Raw genomic sequence first — 21,767 nt, forward strand, 5'->3', positions numbered from 1 at the left:
ACTGCAGGAAACCAGTATAAGCACCTGGCTCCCACTCTTATTTTTTTAATGAGATCCATCCTCAATGGACTTTATACACATAGGATTAATGTTATGTTAAGTAAAGAGGTCAGCAAATATTATAAAGAAGAGAAAAAAATGAAAAACAAAACAAAACCAAAAACCTGTTCCCCGACAGTCAAGACAATGGCTATTTAAGTTACTGTTTCTCGAAGTGTCAATTTGACTTCTACAGATCTCCTTTTAGGTGCTCTATTAGTTATCACAGATTGGGGAGAACATAAGATATTTGTCCCTTTGGGACTGGCTTATTTCACTAAGTATGATGTTTTCCAGATTCATCTATTTTGTTGCAAATGGCCGGATTTTGTTTTTTTAACTGATGTGTAGTATTCCATAGAGTACATATCCCATAATTTCTTTATCCAGTCTTCAGTTGATGAAAATTTAGGTTGATTGCATGTCTTAGCTATTGTGAATTGATGCACAGTAAACATGGGGATGTAGATGACTCTTATTTGCTGAGTTCATTTCCCTTGGGTTAATTCCCAGGAGTAGGATGGCTGGGTTCTATGCAAGGTCTATATTCAGTTTTCTGAAGTATCTCCAAACTGTCTTCCTAGTGGCTTTACCAGTTTGCATTCCCATCAACAGTGGATTCAGGTACCTTTCCCCCTACATCCTTGCCAGCATTGTTGGTTGTTGATTTCTGTATGAAAGCTATTCTAACTGGGGTGAGGTGAAACCTCATTGTGGCTTTGATTTGCATGTCCCTGATGGCTAGTGAACTTGAAAAATTTTTCATGTGTCTTTTGGCCATTTGGATTTCCTTTTTTGAAAAATGTCTGTTTAAGTCCTTTGCCCATTTCATCACTTCACTGAGTTGTTTGGTTTGTTGTTGTAGAGTTTCTTGATCTCTTTGTATATTCTGGTTATTAATCCATTATCAATTGCATAGTTTGCAAATAATTTCTCCCATTCTATTAGTTGCCTCTTCACTTTCCTGAGTGTTTCTTTAGCAGTACAGAAGTGTCTCAAATTGATGTAATCTCATTTGTTAATTTTAGGTTTGATTGCCTGTGCCTCTGGGGTCTTTTCCAAGAACTCTTTGCCTATGCTAATATCTTGCAGGGTTTCCTCAATGTTCTCTAATAATTTGATGGTATCAGGTCATAGATTTATGTCTTTAATATATTTTGAATGGATTTTTGTGTAAGGTGTAAGGTAAGGAGTCCTACTTCATATTTCTGCATGTGGAAGAGGCTGACTGTCCTTGCTCCAGGGATTGATTTTAGCTCCTTTGGCAAATATAAGTTGGTTGTAGATGCTTGGATTGATTTCTGGCATTTCTGTTCTGTTCCATTGGCCTATCCATCTGTTTTTGTACCAGTACCAGGCTGTTTTGATTATAACTGCCCTGTAATATGTCTTGAAATCTAGTATTGTGATACCTCCAGCTTTGTTTTTTGTTGTATAAGATTGCTTTAGCTATTCGAGGTCTTCTGTGTTTCCATATGAATTTCAGCATCATTATTTTTAGATCTGAGAAGAATGTCTTTGATATTTTGATTGGTATCACACTGAATCTGAAAATTGCTTTTGGAAGAATGGACATTTGATGACACTGATTCTTCCAATCCATGAACATGGAAGATTTTTCTATTTTTTTGTGTCTTCTTCTGTTTCTTTAATGTTTTGTAATTCTCATCATAGAGATCTTTGACATCCTTGGTTAAATTTATTCCAAGGTATTTGATTTTTTTTTTTGTAGCTCTTGTGAATGTGATTGACATTAGAAGTTATTTCTCAGCCATGTCATTCATTGTCTTTGTATACAAAGGCTGTTGATTTTTGTGAATTGATCTTATATCCTGTTACTTTACCACACTCTTCTATGAGTTTCAATAATGTCTTGGTGGAGTCTTTCGGATCCCCTATATATAGAATCATGTCATCTGCAAATAGGGATAGTTTGACTTCCTCTTTACCAGTTTGTATCCCTTTGATTTCTTTTTCTTCCCTAATGGCTGTGGCTAAAACTTCCAGGGAGGAAGGGAGAGAGGAAGGGAGGGAGGGAGGCAGAGAGGGAGGGAGGGAGGAAGAGAGGGAGGCAGAGAGGAAGAGAGGGAGGCAGAGAGGGAGGCAGAGAGGGAGGGAGGGAGGGAGGGAGGAAGAGAGGGAGAGAGAAAGAGAGAGAGAAAGAAAGAAAGTCTTCCATCTGCTGGTTCACTCCCCAAATGACTGCAATGGCCAGAGCTGAGCCTATCCAGAGCCAGGAGCCAGGAGCCTCTTCCGGGTCTTCCACGTGGGTGCAAGGGCCCAAGAACTTGGGCCGTCTTCCACCACTTTCCTAGGCCATAGCAGAGAACTACATAGGAAGTGGAGCATCCAGGCCTCAAACCGGCGCCCATATGGGATGCCAGTGCTGCAGGCTGGGGCTTTAACCTGGCCCCTTCCTTTGTACTTTTACTGGGCGATTTCTTTCCTTTACCTTCTTTCATAGTGATAACCATGTTCCTGTGTTTCTGTGTGCAGCACATCCTTAAGCATCTTCTGCAGGGCTGATGGATGGTGACAAATTCTTTCAATTTCTGTTTGTCATGGAAGGTCTTTATTTCACCTTCATTCACAAGCAAGAGCTTTGCAGGCTATAGTATTCTGGATTAACGGTTCTTTTCTCTTAAGACTTGGAATATATCTTGCCATTCTCTCCTAGCCTTTAGGGATTCTGATGAGAAGTCTTCTGTGAGTCTAATTGGAGATCCTCTGAAGTAATCTGGCATTTCTCTTGTGGACATTTTAGAATCTTTTCTTTATATTTTACCATGAAGAGTTTGATTACAATGTGTTATGGCAAATATCTTTTCTGATCATGTCTATTAGGAGTTCTATGTGCTTCCTGTAGTTGGATATCTTTCTTTCTCCAAATTAGGGATTTTTCTGTTATTATTTCACCTAAAAGGCCTCCTAATCCTTTCTCTCTTCCCACGTCTTCAGGAACTCCTAGAGCCCATGTGTTGGGTCATTTGATAGTATCCTGTAGGTTACCGACAGTGTTTTGTAGTTTTCTTATTTTTTCTTCTTGTATTTCAGCTGACTATATAATTTCCTGAGCTTTATTTTCTAAGTTGGATATTCTTTCTTTTGCTTCACCAATTCTGTTGTTAAGGCTTTCTGCTGCATTTTTTATTTGTTCTATTAAATTCTTCATTTCCAAGATTCCATTTTGATATCTCTTTAAGATCTCAATTTCATGGGAGAAATTTTCTTTCATGTTATATATGGATTTTGTTAGTTTGTGGATTTGCTTCTGATTACTTCTAAGTAATTCTATGATCAATTTTTTGAATTCCATTTCTGTCATTTCTTCAGTCTCATCATCTTCACAATCTAGTATTGAAGTGTTGTGTTCTTTTGGGGCATCATGTTGTCTTTCTTAATCTTACTTCTTGAATGGTTATGTTTGCTTTTTGGCATTTGTGGAGATACTCCTTGGTTTCTTCTTTGCTTTTTTGCTGTGGTAGCTTTTATCTTTGGATTATGTCTGAGTGGATTAGTGAAGTGTCTGCTTTCAGGGAATACCTAGAGGCGTGTGGTAGGTATGGCCAAGGAGCTCTGTTCAGTGTTTCCAGGGTGAAGGGTGTGTCTGTGGTTATACACCCAAGTTTGCTGTGGTAAATCTCTCTCTCTCTCTCTCTCTCTCTTTTTTTTTTTTAAATCAGAGGGAGGTTTGTTCTTGTCTGTTGGTGTAGACTCAGCTGAGCTCCTCTCCTCAAATGAGACGAGTGCCTGGGCGCTAGCCCCAGTGGGTATATTATTCATCTGCTCTGCCTCAAGGACCATGCAAAGGATCTATGCAGTCCTTAGTGTAAGTTCAGATTCCCCAGCAATGTCCCTTGCCAGGTAACTGGGAAGCCCTGATCATGTGGAGTCTCCCACAGTGACTGCCCAAAATCCCAGCCACACCCTGAATCCTCCCGTGCAGCCTCAGTTTTTTCACAGTCCTGGCACACAAGCCTCCCACAGTCACCAGCACCCAGCCCATCTCTTCTCCCTACCAGACTCAGGAGTCTCTGGCTGGCAGCTGGGTGCAGACATGAGCTGGTCATGCCCAAAATAGCACCTGCCTCTCTATCAACTTGTTACAGGACGCTGTTGCAGGGTGATAGGGGAGAGAGAGAACTGCTGCCCCCCAGCCCCCCCCTCTTTGTTTTTCCTCATCTAGTTTGGCAGGTACACTGTCCCCCACAGGGCTCCAAGCTGGATTCCCTCTAGGTTCTTCCTGCAGCTTTTTTGCCAGTGTTCTTGGGCTGCTGCAGTCTGGTCTCACCTGATTCTCCAATGCTGGTGCGGAAGCTCTCGGGTGCTGGGTCCTGAGTTGTGTGTGTACTTGCACTCCTCGTAGGTCCACTGTGTCCCTCCAATTTGTGTGGTTTCCTCTGCTCTTTTCTCTGTAACTCTTCCCTGAATCTGCGCTTTCCACTTTTTAAAAACTATCTTCTAAAGATAATTGAAAATGAATCTTGATGAAGAATGGGATGGGAAAGGGAGTGGGAGATGAGATGGTTGTGGGTGGGAGGGAGGTTATGGGGGGAAAAACGCCGCTATAATCCAAAAGTTGTACTTTGGAGATTTATATTAAATAAAAGTTAAAAAACAAAAACAAAAACAAAAACAACCCTATCTTTTCCAAGACTAGAGCAGCAAGCTCCCTCTTTAAACTGCCATTTTGAGTAATCTGAAAATATTTTCTTCATTTAATGGTGTATTATGAACATTTCCTCATGATTAATGATTCTATATGGTAATTTCGAGCGACTGAATCATCATCCCTGCCTAGATATACAACAGAATTATCCAACCTTTCATCTGTGTTGGACATTAACTTTAATTCCAATTTTTTCTTACCATAAATAGCATTGTACATCATCTGTATACATAATTTTTGCAAAGATTCCTAAAATTGTAATTATGGACTTAAAAGGAACATATTGTCAAACCTCTTTTGGGAAAGAAGATTTCAGTTTATATCCTCATTAAGGATTCTTGTTAGCTTTGATATTGACAGTATGTTTCTCAGCTTGAAATATTACTTTTGCCTTTGCTACTTTGAGTCCTGGAACTGATATTTTCTAAATAAAAGAGTGAATAATTAGGAAATTGGTAGAATTGTTTTGTTGAAAATCACAAAATTTCTTAGTGTTTCAATCTGAATTTAGAATACTAGTTTAATGTTTATAGACAAAAATTAAGCAGTCAGTAAGTGACCAGTACATATTGTGTATTGTGTTTGAAAAGATGGTAATTCTCTCTCTCACTTAGTTTAAAAAGCAGATTATTGAATGTCTAAATAAGAGTCCCAGTGTGGATCACTTGTTGTCCATTAAGAAGACATTGAAAGGCCTGAAAGCTCGACTGAGATGGAAATTGGTTGAAAAGAGTAATTTGGAAGAGGTAAGGAAACAGTTGTTTCTTACTGAATTCTGCATGAAACTTACATTATTTGGGCTCTGTTTTGAGAAAGTAGTGTTTAAATGTACTCTTTAAGGTAAGAGAACCATTGCAGTCATATTTTGCTTTATATACATTTTTGTCTTCATATGTGAATAAAATTGAGATTATATTAATAAGATAAACATTTTTCCACTTCATTAAATGTTCTTTGAAAGCATTTTACCTGGCTACTTTTTTGTTTTAAAGATTTATTTATTTATTTATTTATTTGGAAGGCAGCATTACAGAGAGACAGAGGCAGAGAAAGAGAGAGAGGGAGGTGAGGGGGGTCTTCTATCTGCTGGTTCACTCCCCAAACAGCTGCAATGGCTGGAGCTGATTCAGTCAGGAGCCAGGAGTTTCTTCCGGGTCTGTCACATGGGTACAGGGGCCCATGGACTTGGGCCATCTTCTGCTGCTTTCCTAGGCACATTAGCATGGAGCTGAATTGGAAGTGGAGCAGCTGCAACTCGAACTGGTGCCCATATGATGCTGGCATGGTTTTACTCTCTATGACACAGTGCCGGCACCAACTATTTTGATATTTGGAAACATAAATATTTTAGAATAATTTTAAAGACTCTTCTGGTTTGGGCATTTTAATGTCTTTGAAGATATAAAACTACTACATTCTCCAGAGGTAGGGTTTGTTAAAGTATTTTTAAGATGCTGGTATATTGGCTGGCGCCACAGCTCAATAGGCTAATCCTCTGCCTGTGGCACCGGCACACCAGGTTCTAGTCCCGGTCGGGGCGCCGGATTCTGTCCTGGTTGCCCCTCTTCCAGGCCAACTCTCTGCTGTGGCCTGGGACGCTGGCCGCGGCGGCCATTGGAAGGTGAACCAACGACAAAGGAAGACCTTTCTCTCTGTCTCTCTCTCACTAACTCTGCCTGTCAAAAAAAAAAAAAAAAAAGATGCTGGTATATTTTGTTAAATCTCTTTTGATGGCTGAATGTATTTCTTTCAAGTATTTAAAAAATTTTTTCGTATGATAATAGAGCTGGAGGGGATAGGGTGCTCTAATCTGGGCTAACTTCCTTCCTTAAGCGTGGAATTTTGTGTATCTACTGGGAATCTGTGGGGTTCGTTTGTAGATTTGATTTATGGGAAGAAGTAATCTATATTATGTCTTAACCCACATTGATCTCTCTTCTTCTGAGTACTTCATTAGGAGTGGAGTTGTGATTATCTTAGAACAAGTATCATACTCAAGAGGTTTCTAGTTTATCCTGTCTTTAAAAAAATATTTATTTTTTTGAAAGAGTAACAGAGAAGGAGAAGCAGAGAAAGAGAGAGAGAAAGATTGAGAGATCTTCATTGTCATCTGCTGGTTTTCTCCCCAAATGGCTGCAACGGTCAAGAGTAGACCAGGCTGAAGCTAGAAGCCAGGAGTTTCATCCAAGTCTCCAACATATTTTAGGGGCCCAAGGACTTGGGCCATCTTCCACTACTTTCCCGGGTGCTTTAGCAGGGAGCTGGATCAGAAGTGGAGCAGCTAGGACTCTAACCGGTACCTATATGGGATGCCAGCAGTACAGGCAGTGGCTTTACCTGCTATACCATAGTGCTGGTCCCTCCTATTCTTTAGTGTAATTTTTCAAATCTTGAGGAATATACATTCAACTTTTTTTTTTTTTTGGACAGGCAGAGTTAGTGAGAGAGAGAGACAGAGAGAAAGGTCTTCCTTTTCCGTTGGTTTACCCTCCAATGGCCGCTGTGGCTGGCGCACCAAAGCCAGGAGCCAGGTGCTTCTCCTGGTCTCTCATGTGGGTGCAGGGCCCAAGTACTTGGGCCATCCTCCACTGCACTCCCGGGCCACAGCAGAGAGTTGGCCTGGAAGAGGGGCAACAGGGACAGAATCCGGTGCCCTGACCGGGACTAGAACCCAGTATGCTGGCGCTGCAAGGCGGAGGATTAGCCTAGTGAGCCGCGGCGCCAGCCTACATTCAACTTTTAAAGCATACATACCTTTTAAGGGGGTTCTTTATTAAAATGCTATTGGAGTTTCATCGAATTTGTGAATATACATAATCTGGAAGGTTATTTTTTTTTTTTTTTTTTTTTTTTTTTTTTTGACAGGCAGAGTGGACAGTGAGAGAGAGAGACAGAGAGAAAGGTCTTCCTTTGCCGTTGGTTCACCCTCCAATGGCCGCCGCTGCAGCCGGCGCACCGCGCTGATCCTGGCAGGAGCCAGGAGCCAGGTGCTTTTCCTGGTCTCCCATGGGGTGCAGGAAAGGTTATTTTACACATTGGACTCATCCTGTTTGTTTCTTTTGTTTTTTCACCAAATATTATATAAAAATTCTAGAGAATTTAGTTGTATTCTGGTTATTTTTCTTAGCATTTTACTCAGTGTTTGCAGTTAACCATTTCTATCTTAAAGAAAATCTATAGCAAATTAAGGGACAATAAAAATCTATGTAGTTGATTTTAGGTCTTTATTTTCCATAATTTCTTTTTGTAGGTTTGGAAAAGCCAGTGTTAGCATTGTTTTACATTAATTCAGCAGAGTTCCGTGGGTCTGTTGTGTGCTGGTATTGAAGGAAGTGTAGAGCTCACACAGTGATGTATTAAAGGTGTTGCACTGCTGCTTGTAAGAAAACTTGTTTTTATTCTATTTTAATAAACCTGTCAAACCACTTTTTCCTCCTGATTAAAGTCTGATGACCATGATGGATCCGAAATTGAGAAAATAAAACGAGAAGTAATTCAGTTGCGCAACAGTGTTTTTCAGGAAATTTATCATGAGAGGGAAGAGTATGTAAGTATTTGATTTTTTGAAGTTTTAAATTGGGTTTTACCATAGAAATTGAAGATCCATTTTATGAAATTTTTTGACTATATTTGCAAGGCTAGAGGTGTTATGTTGGCTAATGTTTGTTTAAAATTAAAAATTTCTGATAAGAAAATAATTCATGACCATTGTACCAATGTGGAAATTACAGAAAGTTAAAAAGAAGAAAAACACACTTCAAAAACATTGTGTAGCTTTCCCATGAGGTGGTAACAGTGGTAATCACTGTTAACTCTTGATTTTTATAACCTTTTGTTCTGCTTGTTTTTAGAATTGACATTAGAGCACTCTTTGCTATACTGCTCTTTCCATTTAATATAAAGGCTGAAATGTTACCCTAATAGAACACAATACTTTGTATAATGTTGCCGTGAAAACATTAATGGAATAGAATAGTTCAGTTGAAGACTGTAACAAAATAAAAATATGTGGCTTTTGAGGGATCAGTTACATCTTTAAGTTTCCATTCTATTGCTGATTTTTGTGACCCTGAATCAGGTGTCATGTGTCATCTCTTTAATTGGAAAGAAAATTATATTTTATGTCCAAAGGATGTAATGGGGAAGTAGTTAGCTAAGAAACAGGGCTTTGAAATTGAAAAAATATTATGAAAATAATAGGCATTTTAAGTGTTATAGATTGTCTAGCAAACTCATCTGAGTATAATACCTTATGAACCTTTGGATAAAATTTGACAGGTATCTAGAAGTTTCCTTAATAAATGTGATAGATTATTTCTCTTTTGTAAGTCTTCTCAGTTTTCACATTTGCTTTAAAGTGACTTATGTGGAGGTATATATTATTTTTTTATCTCAAAGTTTTTGTTCTGTTTTTGTTTCTAAAATTAAGCAGCCATTATTTAGAAGTGGTTTTGCAGTCTTAATTTTAATAATGATGACAATGTTGTGATCAAAATTGATGTATTACCACAATTTTTCACTTCAGTTTGGAAGTGAGTATGGGCTTTGACCTTAGCAGGATTTGTCTTTATTTGTGTAAAGTTGTTCTTCAGTTTGTATGATGGTAATTTAGATCTAAGGTTACTCTTGTGTTTCACTGGTATTTCTGGAATTAAAAGCCAAAATGTTTGAGAGTACTTAAAAAAATTCATGGAAGTGGCTGATGTTGTGGTACTGCAGATTAAGCAGCCCTCTGTGACACTGGAATCTGTGTTGGAGTGCCAGGAGTCCCCGCTGCTCTGCCTCTGATCCAGCTGCCTCCTAATGTACCTGGGAAAACAGTGGATGATGGCCCAAGTACTTGTGTCCCTACTGCCCACATAGGAGACTCATAGTTCCTGACTTCTGGCTTCAGCCTGGTCTGGAGGTGGCTATTGAGACTATTTTCAGGGTGAACCAATGGAAGTGAAGTGTCTACCACTCTGTCTCCTTTTTTCTCTCTGTCACTTTGCCTTTTGAATAAATAAATTAGTGAAAAGTGGAATTAAAAGATAAATTTATTTTGGTGCAAAATATTTTGAAATATGTGTGTATATATATATATATATATATGCATAGTTTTTTCATAGTGTTCATTTTCCATCAACTTAAAAGTAGTTATTTGGGAAGCAGAGAGAGAGGAGGGAGACAGAGAAAAAGGGTAGGGGAGAGGGAGACAGAGAGATCTCCCATTATTGGTTCATACCCCAAATGCCCAAAATAATCAGGGTTTGTCCAGAGCTGAAGTCAGGATCCAACCCAATCCATGCCTGTCATGTGGGTGGCAGAACTCTATCAAATACGCCCTCACTGCTGCCTCCCAGGGCCTTCATTGACAGGAAGATTAGCAGCCAGTGCTACTTCACTGTGGGACACGGCCATCTTAACAATTAGGCTTATTGCCTGGCCCTTTCCTTGAAGTTTTTGAAGATTCCTTGTATTTTGTTAGATATGTAGTAAGGAGGATGCTGTTAGGTTTTCCTGCAGGGCAACATGTAACAGTTGAATATATATTGAATGTGTTTCTTAACTTTAGGAGAAACTGAATAGCTTGGCACAAAAATGGTTTCCTGAACTGCCTCTGCTTCATCCTGAAATAGGATTACTTAAGTACATGGTAAGCTTTGTTTCCTTTGATAATTACTACTCTGTGGAGAGTATTGAGAAGTGATGATGTTAATTATGTTAATTTTACAGTATCCTTTCTATAAAATTATTCTCAAAGAATGTTTTTGAGTATTATGAGGACATTTCTCAAGACTATCTTTACAAGTTGCATAGTATATCTGTTTTTGAAATTTTTATGTTAATCAGCAATTATTTTGGTATTTTTCTCTTTTTCCACATCATTTAATACACTGCATGACACGTACTTGAATTATAGGTATTATTTGAATGGCTGTAATACAAAGTTTCAACTGCTGTTTATTAGGATAAAAGCAGGATACGACTGGCCATGAAGAATTTAAGTGCAAGGTGTCTTCTAAGTTAAAGCTGGCTCTGTAATCACTCTGGAACAATTGGTTAAAGTGGAAAAGTTGAGGTGGAGATGCTGTTCCAGGCAGATGGCGTTTAAAGGCTGGGAGATCAGCATGCTAGGCAGGGTTGAGCTGCAAAGGCAAATTGGCTCTGGAGGAGAATCTGTTAGCCCTGGGTTTGTGTTGCTTGCTGCAGATGAGCAACTTGATGAGGTGCAGTTGTCCCTCAGTAGTTATCTAGGGGAGGACTGGTTCCAGGATCCCCTGGAAATACCAGCACCTGCCATGCTCAAGCCCTTACATAAAATGCATGAATGCATATAGTCTACTCATATCCTTCCTTTTTTTTAAAAAAAAAATATTTATTTATTTATTTTAAAGACAGAGTTACAGAGAGGTAGAGGCAGAGCCAGAGAGCGAGAGGTCTTCCGTCTAGTCGTTCACTCCCCAAATGGCTGCAACAGCTGGAACTGCGCTAATCCAAAGCCAGGAGCTAAGAGCTTCTTCTGGGTCTCCCATGTGGGTGCAGGGGCCCAAGCATTTAGGCCATCTTCCACGACTTTCTCAGGCCGCAGCAGAGAGCTGGATCAGAAGTAGAGGGGCCAGGACCCCAACTGGCACCCACATGGGATGCTGGCACTGCAGGCGATGGCTTTACCTGCCATGCCACAATGATGGCCCCTCCATTTTCTTTAAATCATCTCTAGATTACTTAAATTACTCCCTACGATGTAAATGCTTGTTACAATGTAAGTAATTGTTATTCAGTATTGTTTAGGGAATGATAACAAGGAAAAAAGTTTATGCTTGTTCAGTAAGATAGAATAAAAATATTTTTGATTTGCAGTTTGTTGAAACTACAGTTGCAGAACCCACAGATAAAGACTGAATTTCCTCACTAAGATTGTCACTAAGCCCATGAGAATAGCTTACAGAAAGGAGTGTTCATGTAAACATATGGGCTTATCCTCATAAATATGTAGCACTAAGGTTCCTACAGTTAAATAATGACTGTAAAGTCTTTCTAGACTTGTCTTTAAGATGATGTGAGTTTTTCCTTGCAATTATTTAACTGTAGCTTAAAGACTCATGTCATATGGGTAAGTGAATATGTACAGCCATATAGGACTTGAAAATTAAATTTTATAAATATGCTAATGGCTTTTATTATAGAAGATTATAAAAGATTTGAGTCATGGCTTATGGAAGCCTTTAACGGTTTTAAGATATTTAACTGTGATGTAGGCTTAAGAATCCTTTGTAGGTTGATTATATATTGTGTATTACTTAAATATACTAACACTTTAAAGAACTGGAAGACATCCTACAACCTTTCTTAATAAAACTACTCTGCAGTAAAACTTACCTTGATTTAAAATGTAAAAAAAAGTTGACTATCAGATATTATTAGTGTGTGAAATTACTCGTTTTAAGAATGACAGAAGTATCTAGTAGAATTAGAATATTTGAAAACCATTTCACTTTTTTTTCAACTCATGAAGAAAAACTTTAATTGCTGCTGCAAAACTCTTTGAAGTAGAAGTTGGTTGCAATAGCATCAGTAGAGAATATACTCTGGAAAGTGGAGGTAACTGGTTGTAAGATCCTGTAGCCAGGTAATGGGATAGTTCAGATGGTAAAGGCCAGGCCAACACCTAATGAGGGAAGCTTTGTTTGAGGGGGAATTTTGGACGGTATTTGCAGAAAATACATAAGATACATAAATCAAGTTGTTTTCACAAGTATTGTAAAATTTCGTGTAGTAAGATTTTTTTCTGCATGCACTTAAGTTTCATAGCAGGAGTGGCATAGAATATCTAAACATAGAAGAGAATGCTCATGCAAGATATCTAACTCCTTAATACAGTAATCATACAACTCAAAATGATTCCACTGTCATTACACCTTGAGCTTTGTGCAACCACAAGCTGGTGGTTATGGAAAGCAAGGCTCCTATTTCAGCATCTAAAAAGTAGCCACCTCCTTCTCTGTGTGTTCTCTTTTTGCATTGTTTCCTCATTTCTGGTCACTCTGCTGTTGGAGCTGCTTAGTGAAACTAGTAAAAACAAAATTGTGATCATTGAATTTAGCACTCTGGCAATAAAGATGTTTAAAACTGTCATTCTTCTTGGGTGAGGAAAGCACTGTGTGACATTTAGAACTCTGGTTAACAAACAGGGCAGTCACACACTTCCCTGGCTTGATGACTTTCACAGCTCTCCCGATCAGGTCATCATAGCAGGTGCTAACATAAGAGCATTCTGGTTCTGGAGAGTTGTGAATTGTCTAGTAAGTTCCACCTGATTTCATTCCATTCATCGAATACTGACAAGGATTGAGCAGTGTGGCATCAATGACAGAACAGGTATCCATCATGAATTCCACTCTCACTAGTGATGTCCTCTGGGAGTAACACCGTCTTTCACGGTCCGTGACTGCTGGGTCAGGCTCACTCATCAGAGTCACCAGGGTTTGATCCTGCTGGCTGATTACTAGACTCTCTGGGAAATCTAGAAGATATAATTGCCAACAGTCAGAGTTCTTATGTTTCATACAGTATACAGCTCCATTTGGGAATATTGCATGAAACAACTCTGTTTCTTCCTGGAAATTCCGATGTGGGTGTCATTGGTGAGAGGCCTCATGAAATTCTTAAAAGACTAAAGGAAGCTTTGAACTGAGTCAAACCCTCTGTCATCCCTAGCAAGCTTCAGTAAGGGAACCGGTGCTTTCAGCAAGAGGTGGCACTTGTCTTCAAACTGAAACTATTCTTGGAGACAGACATGCTACTTTGACTGAGTGTGTAAGCTTCCTGCTTGTCAGTTTTTGTTATCCTGAGGATAAATCATTGCATGTCCTTCAAAATTCTGTCCCACTCAGATCTTGGGGTAGTGCAAAGATCCCCAGATCCTTGGTTGCAGCCAGGAAAATCAAACTTCTAACAGCTTCTCTGTCCCTTTGAAAAAATGTGCAGCTGGGGTCGGTGCTATGGCATAGGGGGTAAAGCCGCTGCCTGCAGTGCCGGCATCCTATATGGGTGCCGGTTCGAGACTCGGCTATTCCCCTTCTGATCCAGATCTCTGCTATGGCCTGGGTAAGCAGTAGAAGATGTCCCAAGGCCTTGGGCCCCTGCACCCTCATAGGAGACCTGGAAGAAGCTCCTGGCTTCAGATTGGCGCAGCTCCGGCCATTGTGGCCATCTGGGGAGTGAACCAGCAGATGGAAGACCCCCCCCCCCACGTCTCCTTCTCTCTCTCTGTATAACTGTGACTTTCAAGTAAAATAAGTAAATCTTTAAAAAAAAAAGAAGAAGAAGAAATGTGCAGCTTCCATCACTGTGAGACTCGCAAAAACCTATCAACCACAGTAAATCAACTAAATTAAATCTCTTCTCCTACTGCCCCTGCTACTGCTGTGGATTGTTCCAGCTCTGTTACTGACATTCAGATTCCTCTGTGTGTGTGTGTGTGTTTCTGAAAATTAAATGTGATTGTGTTAGAAAAAGTAGCAAATATAGTTTAGTCTTTTGTGCTCGCTGCTTTCCCGTTAGAGAGTTGAGCAAACATTATCTAATGGCCCATTTTCACTACTGCAAGCATTTTCTTTTTTTTTTAAGATTTTATTTTATTTGAGAGGTAGAGTCACAGACAGTGAGAGGGAGAGACAGAGAGAAACATTTTCTGTCCGTTGGTTCACTCCCCAAATGGCCGCAACGGCCTGAGGTGCGCCGATCCGCAGCCAGGAGCCAGGTGCCTCTCCCCCACCCCCCACTCCGGTCTCCCACACCGGCACAGGGGCCCAAGGACTTGGGCCATCCTCCACTGCTCTCCCAGCCCATGCAGAGAGCTGGACTGGAAAAGGAGCATTCAGCATTTGGGACCAGAACCAGTGCCCATACGGGATGCCGGCACCACAGGTGGAGGATCAACCTACTGCGCCACGGCGCCGGCTCTCTGCAGACATTTTCAAGCTGAGGCAGAGGTGTTAGAATTATTTCATAGTAGGCTGGCACTGCGGCTTTATAGGCTAATCTTCCGCCTGTGGCACTGGCACACAGGGTTCTAGTCCCAGTCGGGATGCCGGATTCTGTCCCGGTTGCTCCTCTTCCTGTCCAGCTCTCTGCTGTGGCCCGGGAAAGCAGTGGAGGATAGCCCAAGTGCTTGGGCCCTGCACCCCATGGGAGACCAGGAGAAGCACCTGGTTCCTGGCTTTGGATCAGCACGGTGCGCCAGCTGCAGCAGCCATTGAGGGGTGAACCAACAGAAAAGAAAGACCTTTCTCTCTGTCTCTCTGTCTCTCACTGTCCACTCTGCCTGTCCAAAAAAAAAAAAAAAAAAAAAAAAAAAAAAGACTTCATAGTAAAAATAATTTTATATTTTTCATTCTCATTTTACAACTGCTTTTTTATTTGTCATCATTTTACTATATTTAGGAAACATGAAGTATTTTTAGTTTTAAAAATTATTTAAAACTTTGATTATTGTGTAATATTTGAACACTTTTATGGAGTGCAGTGCACTATTTCAGTACATGTACACAGCATGAACCATTCAAACTAGGCTACCAGTTTTTCCATTTTCTTTTCTTTTCCTTGGCTTTGGAACCTACCAGCTCCTCTCCTTCAGTTACTGTTCTTTCTTAAAGATTTATTCATTTATTTATTTATTTGAAAGGCAGAGTGATGGGGAAGAGGGGGAAGGGAGGGGAGGGGAGGAGAGGAGAGGAGGAGAGATGAGATAGTCTATCGTCTGCTGGCCACAACAGCCAGCTCGGCCGGGCTGAAGCCAGGGGCTCAGAACTCATCCTGGCCTCCTATGGGATGGCAGGAACCCAAGTGTTTGGACCATCATCTGCTGCTTTTCCAGGCATATTAGCAAGAAGCTGGATCAGAAGCGCAACAGTTGGGACTTAAACTGGCATTCTGATATGGAATGCTGGCATAGCAGTTGGTGGCTTAACCTGGTGCACCATGCCTGCCCCTTCTCCAGTTCTTTACACAAAATACAATGCATTATTGTGAATTATAGTCACCCCACTGTGCTGTGGAACTGGTAGAACTTGTTTGTTCTGTCTGACTTTGGTACCTATTATCTGACCTCCCTCTGTGCCCCTGCTGCCAACCTTCCCAGCCTATAGTAATTCTCTAAGTTCAGATCAACAATTTTTTAATCTTCCATGTATGAGGGAGAACATACAATATTTGTCTTTCTGTGTCTGGCTTATTTTACTTAACATAATGACCAAAGGGAGCTTTCTCAAACTTTAGGGTTGCTTGGAAGCACATCTGGTTATGCTCAGTCATCTCTTGAGTGTGTTCTAGAACTGTAGCTGCCATTACAGGTATGGTGATTATACTTTGAGCAGGAGGGGTTCAAGAGCCAGGAACTGGAAAAAAAAATAGAAAATGTCAAACATTTTAATATTTACTGGTTTCTTTAGGAAAGTTGATGACGGCTAGTCCATCTGATAGCATGTAATGCACTGTGCTGATAATTTAGAGGTACCACGATGGTTTGCATTACTCAAGTGTAATAAAAACTTGTGCCTAGAACTCTGGGGGTCTTCTTACTATGAGCTTGGAACGTGATCTTCTTGATGCTGAACCAATGAAGGAACTTAGCAGCAAGCGTCCTTTGGTGTGCTCTGAGATTAATGGGCAGGTAATTCTTTTAAAGGTAAGTCTGAGTTCCTCTGATTGGTGGGAGATACAGAGGTACAGTGGGAGTTAGGGTGTGGCTTCTTAGGAAAGAATAACAGCTCAGTAGTCTGCTGAAGTATGTGAGTTGACTGGTGTAGTGCTCGTGCTTCCAGTCTGCTTGCCAGGTCTAATTTTGACTTTAAAGTTTCCCTCATTTCACTAGATGGTGTTTGTCTTTAGTGGGGTATGCTCACTTTCCTTTGGACAGACTTACTGCATTCTATTCAGTAGCCTTTAAAAATGCTTGCTTTTGTTGGATTTCTCTTTGAAATTTCAGCTGTGTTGCCAACACAGACTTACACTACTCCTTGTCATTGTTCTGAAACTGTTAATCTTGATTGTAGGATAAATACTTTGGCCCTAGTTACTACCCATTCTAGAAGATATTGTAAGCTACACGTAGAAATTTTATTTTTCCTTTTCAAGTTACAACATTCAAAGCCAATAGAAAAAGTACTTATAAACTTTTTAAAAATAAAATTAAATGTAATTTAACTTACATAAAATCATTTCTTACATTTAACCTGAAAAGGTGAATAATTAGGAATTTTTAACTTTGCGATTACTTCTTATTTTGGTAAAAGGGCTATTCTGTGGATGTTGACACAGAAGCCAGGGTGATTCGGAGAGCAGCCACCTACCACAGAGCCTCGAGAGATGCTAAAGAGGAGTCCGGGCTGCTGCCCCTGAAATTCTTGTTCTTGTGTAAGGTAAAGTTCTTATCTCTTTATCTCTTTACATCTCTTGAAGGAAATTTTTAAAAAAAATAAATTTTAACTTCAAATTTTAGAGCAGTGATTGATTCTTTTTTGTATAAACAAAAACTACTATATATGGAATCAATGTATCCTAAAAACGTGTTGAATAATCTTTGCCTTTGAGTCACATTCTCTGTTTCCATCTTAGTCAGATCCTATGGCGTATCTGGTGGTTCCGTACTATCCTCGGGCAAACCTGAGTGCTGTTCAGGCTAGCATGCCTTTAACTTCAGATGTAAGTAAAACACTCTTTCAACACATGTGGTCAGTGAGAAATAACTCCTCATGCACACTGCATGCTCTACTGTAGCAGTTTGACTTGTGTTATTCTATTTGTCACATCAGTCCTGTGATAGGAGTTATCCTGTTATGCAAATGAGAAAAAATGAGGCTTAAAGGGATTGACTTGCAGAGGGTCCCTTGGCCAGAGGCAGAATAAGCACTTGAAATTAGATCTTTCTGATTGTAGAACCCAAGCTCACAGCAGTTGAGCTGTGCTATATGCACATTGTCTAAAACAGCACTAGCTATTAAACGAGGGCTTTTCAAAAAGGTTCATGGAATACGTGCATTATCTTTCATTTTGATTTTTCCACTAACTTTTTGAAGTATTCTTTGTAAGTGCTTAAGTGGCAGTTTTAATTCTTACCACCGCAGATTTAGAATTAATTAATAACAATAAAGGAAGAATGATTCTTCCTCCCTAGTAACATGATTTCAGTCTCTTCTTTCCTGGCTGCTTCATATGGTTTTTTATAATCTGTCTCCTGAGAGATTGAAGAATATATATATACATATATATATATATATATGTTTATCCAAATGAATGCATATATGTACATGTGTGAATTATGTGCACAAACACACATCACCAGTTGTATAATCAAGGCTTCACCTGGCCTTAAATTATCTCTCTATGCTGTATTATTACTAAAGGTTTGTTTGGAGCAATCTGCCGAATAGCTGTTCCAAGTCTGGAACATTTTGAAGTTAAAGAGGTTCATGTGTTAACAGGATTTACCCATTTCCCGATTTCTTGTGTGTGCACGTCTTTGCAGGAAGCATTAAAGGTCATGAAGGGCGTTGCCCAGGGCCTCCACACATTGCACAAGGCTGACATCATTCATGGATCCCTTCATCAGAACAACGTGTTTGCTCTAAACCGTGAGCAAGGAATTGTTGGAGATTTTGACTTCACCAAATCTGTGGTATAATATCATGGTTTTACAAATAGGTTTTAGACTTCATTTAATTTTACTAGGCAATAGTTCAGTGCTTACATGTAATATGGTAGTGTATTATAATTTCTTATAGCATCGATGCCTTCAGTTAAGGAGTATCTTATAGTGTCAATAGCTTTCTGCTGTCAGGTAGGTGCTGGAACAAGAGTTTCCAGGTTTAAGTCTTCTATATTCTGACCCAAGTCTTAGGAGCACCTGCCGTTACACTCACTGGCATTGGTAGCATTCACTGTTGCTTGTTTCTTCATCAGGAAACATTCCGTCAGTACGAAATAACTCAGAGAAACTCGGTGGTCCTCTCCCTGCCTTCTCCTGCTGGTGTCATCCTTTTTTCTCAGTGATTAAACTTAAATATAAGTTGCTGTTTTTTGGTCAAGAATAAACACTTTTAGAAACCTGGGAACTATAGATTTTTCCATTCAGTTCAAGTCTTGGCTGAACTTCGATGACTGTTATTTGGTGCCATATTACCTCCAAATAGGAAATTTACCGAGGTAGCAAAAATCAGACAATTAAAGAGTATATTGTCAAATTTTGTTTTTTGGTAAAATGGTTAACCTCAAAACATACATGATCACATGGAGCAATTTCCTATTTATCTGACAAATAGGAATTTATATATATATATATAGTGTATAATATGTTTTGGGATACATATATAATTATGGAATGGATAATCCTTTAAAAGTAACAACTTCATTGAGATATAATTCACATAAAGTGTACAACTCAGTAGCATATTTATAAAGTGTTGCATTGGTCACCACTGTCTAGTTCCAGAACTTTATCATTCCCAAAAAGAAGCTCCATAATGATTAGTAGCCACTCCCCTATTCTCCCTCTCCCTAGGCCTTGGAAATCATTGATACATTTTCTGTTTCTATGAACTTGTATGTTCTAGATATCCCATATAAATGGAATCATATAATATATAGCCTTTCATGAATGGCTCATTTTACTTAGCATAGTGTTTTTGAAGTTATCCATGTTATAGCATGGATCAGAACACCATTTATTTTTATGGCTAAATTGTATTTAATTGTATGGCTGTACCACAGTTTGCTTATGTATTCATCAGTTGATGAATATTTGGGTTGTTTACATTTTTGTTATTATCAGTTTTGTTGCTATGAACATTGGTGTACAGTTTTTTGCAGAAGAGTTTTCATTGCTGTTTAAGTGAAATTACTGGGTCATGTGGTAACTATATTTTACTTTTGAGGAAAATAAATGTTTTCAAAAGTGGTTATATCATTTTTAGAAAAATAGTTTTTTAAAGATTAATTTATTTGAAAGTCAGAGTTACAGAGAGAGACAAGGAGAGGTAGAGAGAGAGAGAAAGTCTTCCATCTGCTGGTTCACTCTCCAGTTGGCTGCAACAGCCAGAGCTGTGCTGATCCAAAGCCAGGATCCAGGAGATTCTTCTGGGTCTCCTACATGGGTATTGAGGACCAAGGACTCTGGCCATCATCTACTGCTTTCCCAGGCCTTAGCAGAGAGCTGGATTGGAAGTGGAGCAGCTGGGTCTCGAACCGACGCCCATATGGGATGCTGGCACTGCAGGCAGCAGTCCAGCCTGGTACACAACAGCACCAACCCCTAGAAAAATATTTTACTTATTCATTTGAAAATAAAGGAACAGAGAAAAAAGAGGAAGAAGAGAGAGTGAGAAAGAGAGAGAGATCTGTTCCATCCATTGGTTCACTCCCTAAAAGCCTGTAACAGCTGGGGTTGGGCTGGGCTAGGAGCTGGGAACTTAATCTAGGTCTCCCATGTGGGTGGCAAGGACCCAGACACTTGAGCCATCCATCACTTGCTGCCTTCCAGAATGTGCATTTGTTGTAAATTGGAATCAGGAGTGGAGCTGGAATTCAAACTCAGGCACTCCAGCTTGGGGTGCAGGTGATGTCTTAATTGCTGTGCCAAATGCCTGTCCCCAATTGCACTGAATTACATTTCCACCAGCAATGTATAAGGATTCCAGTCTCTCTACATCCTTGCTGGTGTTTGTTATCTAAGCTGTTCTTAGTATGCTCGTATGCCAATGCTTTCTGCAATCTTAGAGTGATGCTACTGTTGTATGTGTAGTCTGTATGATTTTCATACGGTAACTCAAAAAAAGAAAGTGAAAATATTCAATTGAGAAAAAAACTGGATTGTGCAGGATTATAGACTGACTTTCTGAAATATTTATTTTATCACATTAGTTCACTTGAGAATTAAGATAACACCATAAGAAAAATAAATTGAATTTTAAGTTCTCAACTTCTAAGGTTCTCAGTTTTCCTGTTGAGCATCCCATTTGCACAACTGTAGATATGACTACTCCAGGAATTACTCATCCTCTTTTTTTAAAAAAATATTTATTTATTTATTTGAAAGTCAGGGTTACACAGAGAAGGAGAGGCAGAGAGAGAGAGAGAGAGAGAGAGAGAGAGAGAGGTCGGTCTTCCATCTGCTGGTTCACTCCCTAATTGGCCACAAGGGCTGGAGCTGCACCGATCCGAAATCAGGAGCCAGGAGCTTCTTCCGGGTCTCCCACGTGGGTGCAGGGGCCCAAAGGACTTGGATCATCTTCCTCTGCTTTCCCAGGCCATAGCATAGAGCTGGATTGGAAATGGAGCAGCTGGGACTTGAACCGGCACCCATATGGGATGCCGGCACTGCAGGCAGAAGCTTTTCCTGCTACGCCAGCACCTACTCTTCCTCTTTTATACTCATTTGTAAACTGTTATTATTTCCCAAGACATTGTTTTAATCTTCAATTAAAATTATTTACCTTGAAATAGTGATTAAACTTAGTTTTTGCTACAGTTTTCATACTACTTTCGGCCTGAAGTATTAATTAGGAAGAAAAATTTGAAAAGTAGTCTGTAGTCAAGATGCTTGCTTTTTGGGTATTAGAGTGCATAGGAATCGCCTGGGGAGCTTGTTAAATGCAGATTATTATTCAACATTTTTGGGCTAAAGATTCTGCATTTCTAACAAGCTCCTAGTTAATGCTGTGGCTACAGGCTTTGGGACCACACTTTGAGAAGCAAAGATAAAGACAGTATGTAGAGAAGAGCCAGTCAGCACTTAGTGCTATGTGCTGGGCTTTGTGCTAGATGCCTTTATCTTTTTTTTCCCCCCAAAGAACATTATCCAGACCCCATAGCTCCTAGATCACTGGGTTTCTTCTTCCCTCCCTTCCTCCCTCCCTCTCCCTCCTCTTTCTTTTTCTTTCCCCCTCTCTCTTTCTCTTTCTCTCTCTCTCTCCTTCCTTCCTCCCTCCCTTCTTCCCTCCCTCCCTCCCTCCCTTCTTCCCTTCTTCCCTCCCCTTACTTTCCCTCTCTTTCTTTTTTGTTCTTTTCTTTTACCTGAAAG

At 39.8% G+C, this 21,767-nt stretch overlaps 1 protein-coding gene and 1 pseudogene across 6 annotated transcripts in view; one reads left to right on the top strand and one right to left on the bottom strand.

Annotated features, from left to right (window-relative positions):
* Positions 1-21,767, top strand: part of STK31 (serine/threonine kinase 31) — an 85,385-nt gene that overhangs the window by 39,876 nt on the left and 23,742 nt on the right. For all 6 annotated transcript variants that reach the window (XM_051852819.2, XM_051852818.2, XM_070059658.1 and 3 more), the window contains exons 15-21: positions 5,323-5,454; positions 8,154-8,255; positions 10,263-10,343; positions 16,254-16,379; positions 16,987-17,112; positions 17,309-17,395; positions 18,219-18,368. In XM_051852819.2, the coding sequence (XP_051708779.2) occupies positions 5,323-5,454; positions 8,154-8,255; positions 10,263-10,343; positions 16,254-16,379; positions 16,987-17,112; positions 17,309-17,395; positions 18,219-18,368 (804 nt within the window). The remainder of the gene's footprint in view (positions 1-5,322; positions 5,455-8,153; positions 8,256-10,262; positions 10,344-16,253; positions 16,380-16,986; positions 17,113-17,308; positions 17,396-18,218; positions 18,369-21,767) is intronic.
* Positions 12,721-13,673, bottom strand: LOC103349425 (S-adenosylmethionine decarboxylase proenzyme 1-like; annotated as a pseudogene).

Source organism: Oryctolagus cuniculus, chromosome 16, assembly GCF_964237555.1.
Source record: "Oryctolagus cuniculus chromosome 16, mOryCun1.1, whole genome shotgun sequence".
Taxonomy (NCBI): domain Eukaryota; kingdom Metazoa; phylum Chordata; class Mammalia; order Lagomorpha; family Leporidae; genus Oryctolagus; species Oryctolagus cuniculus.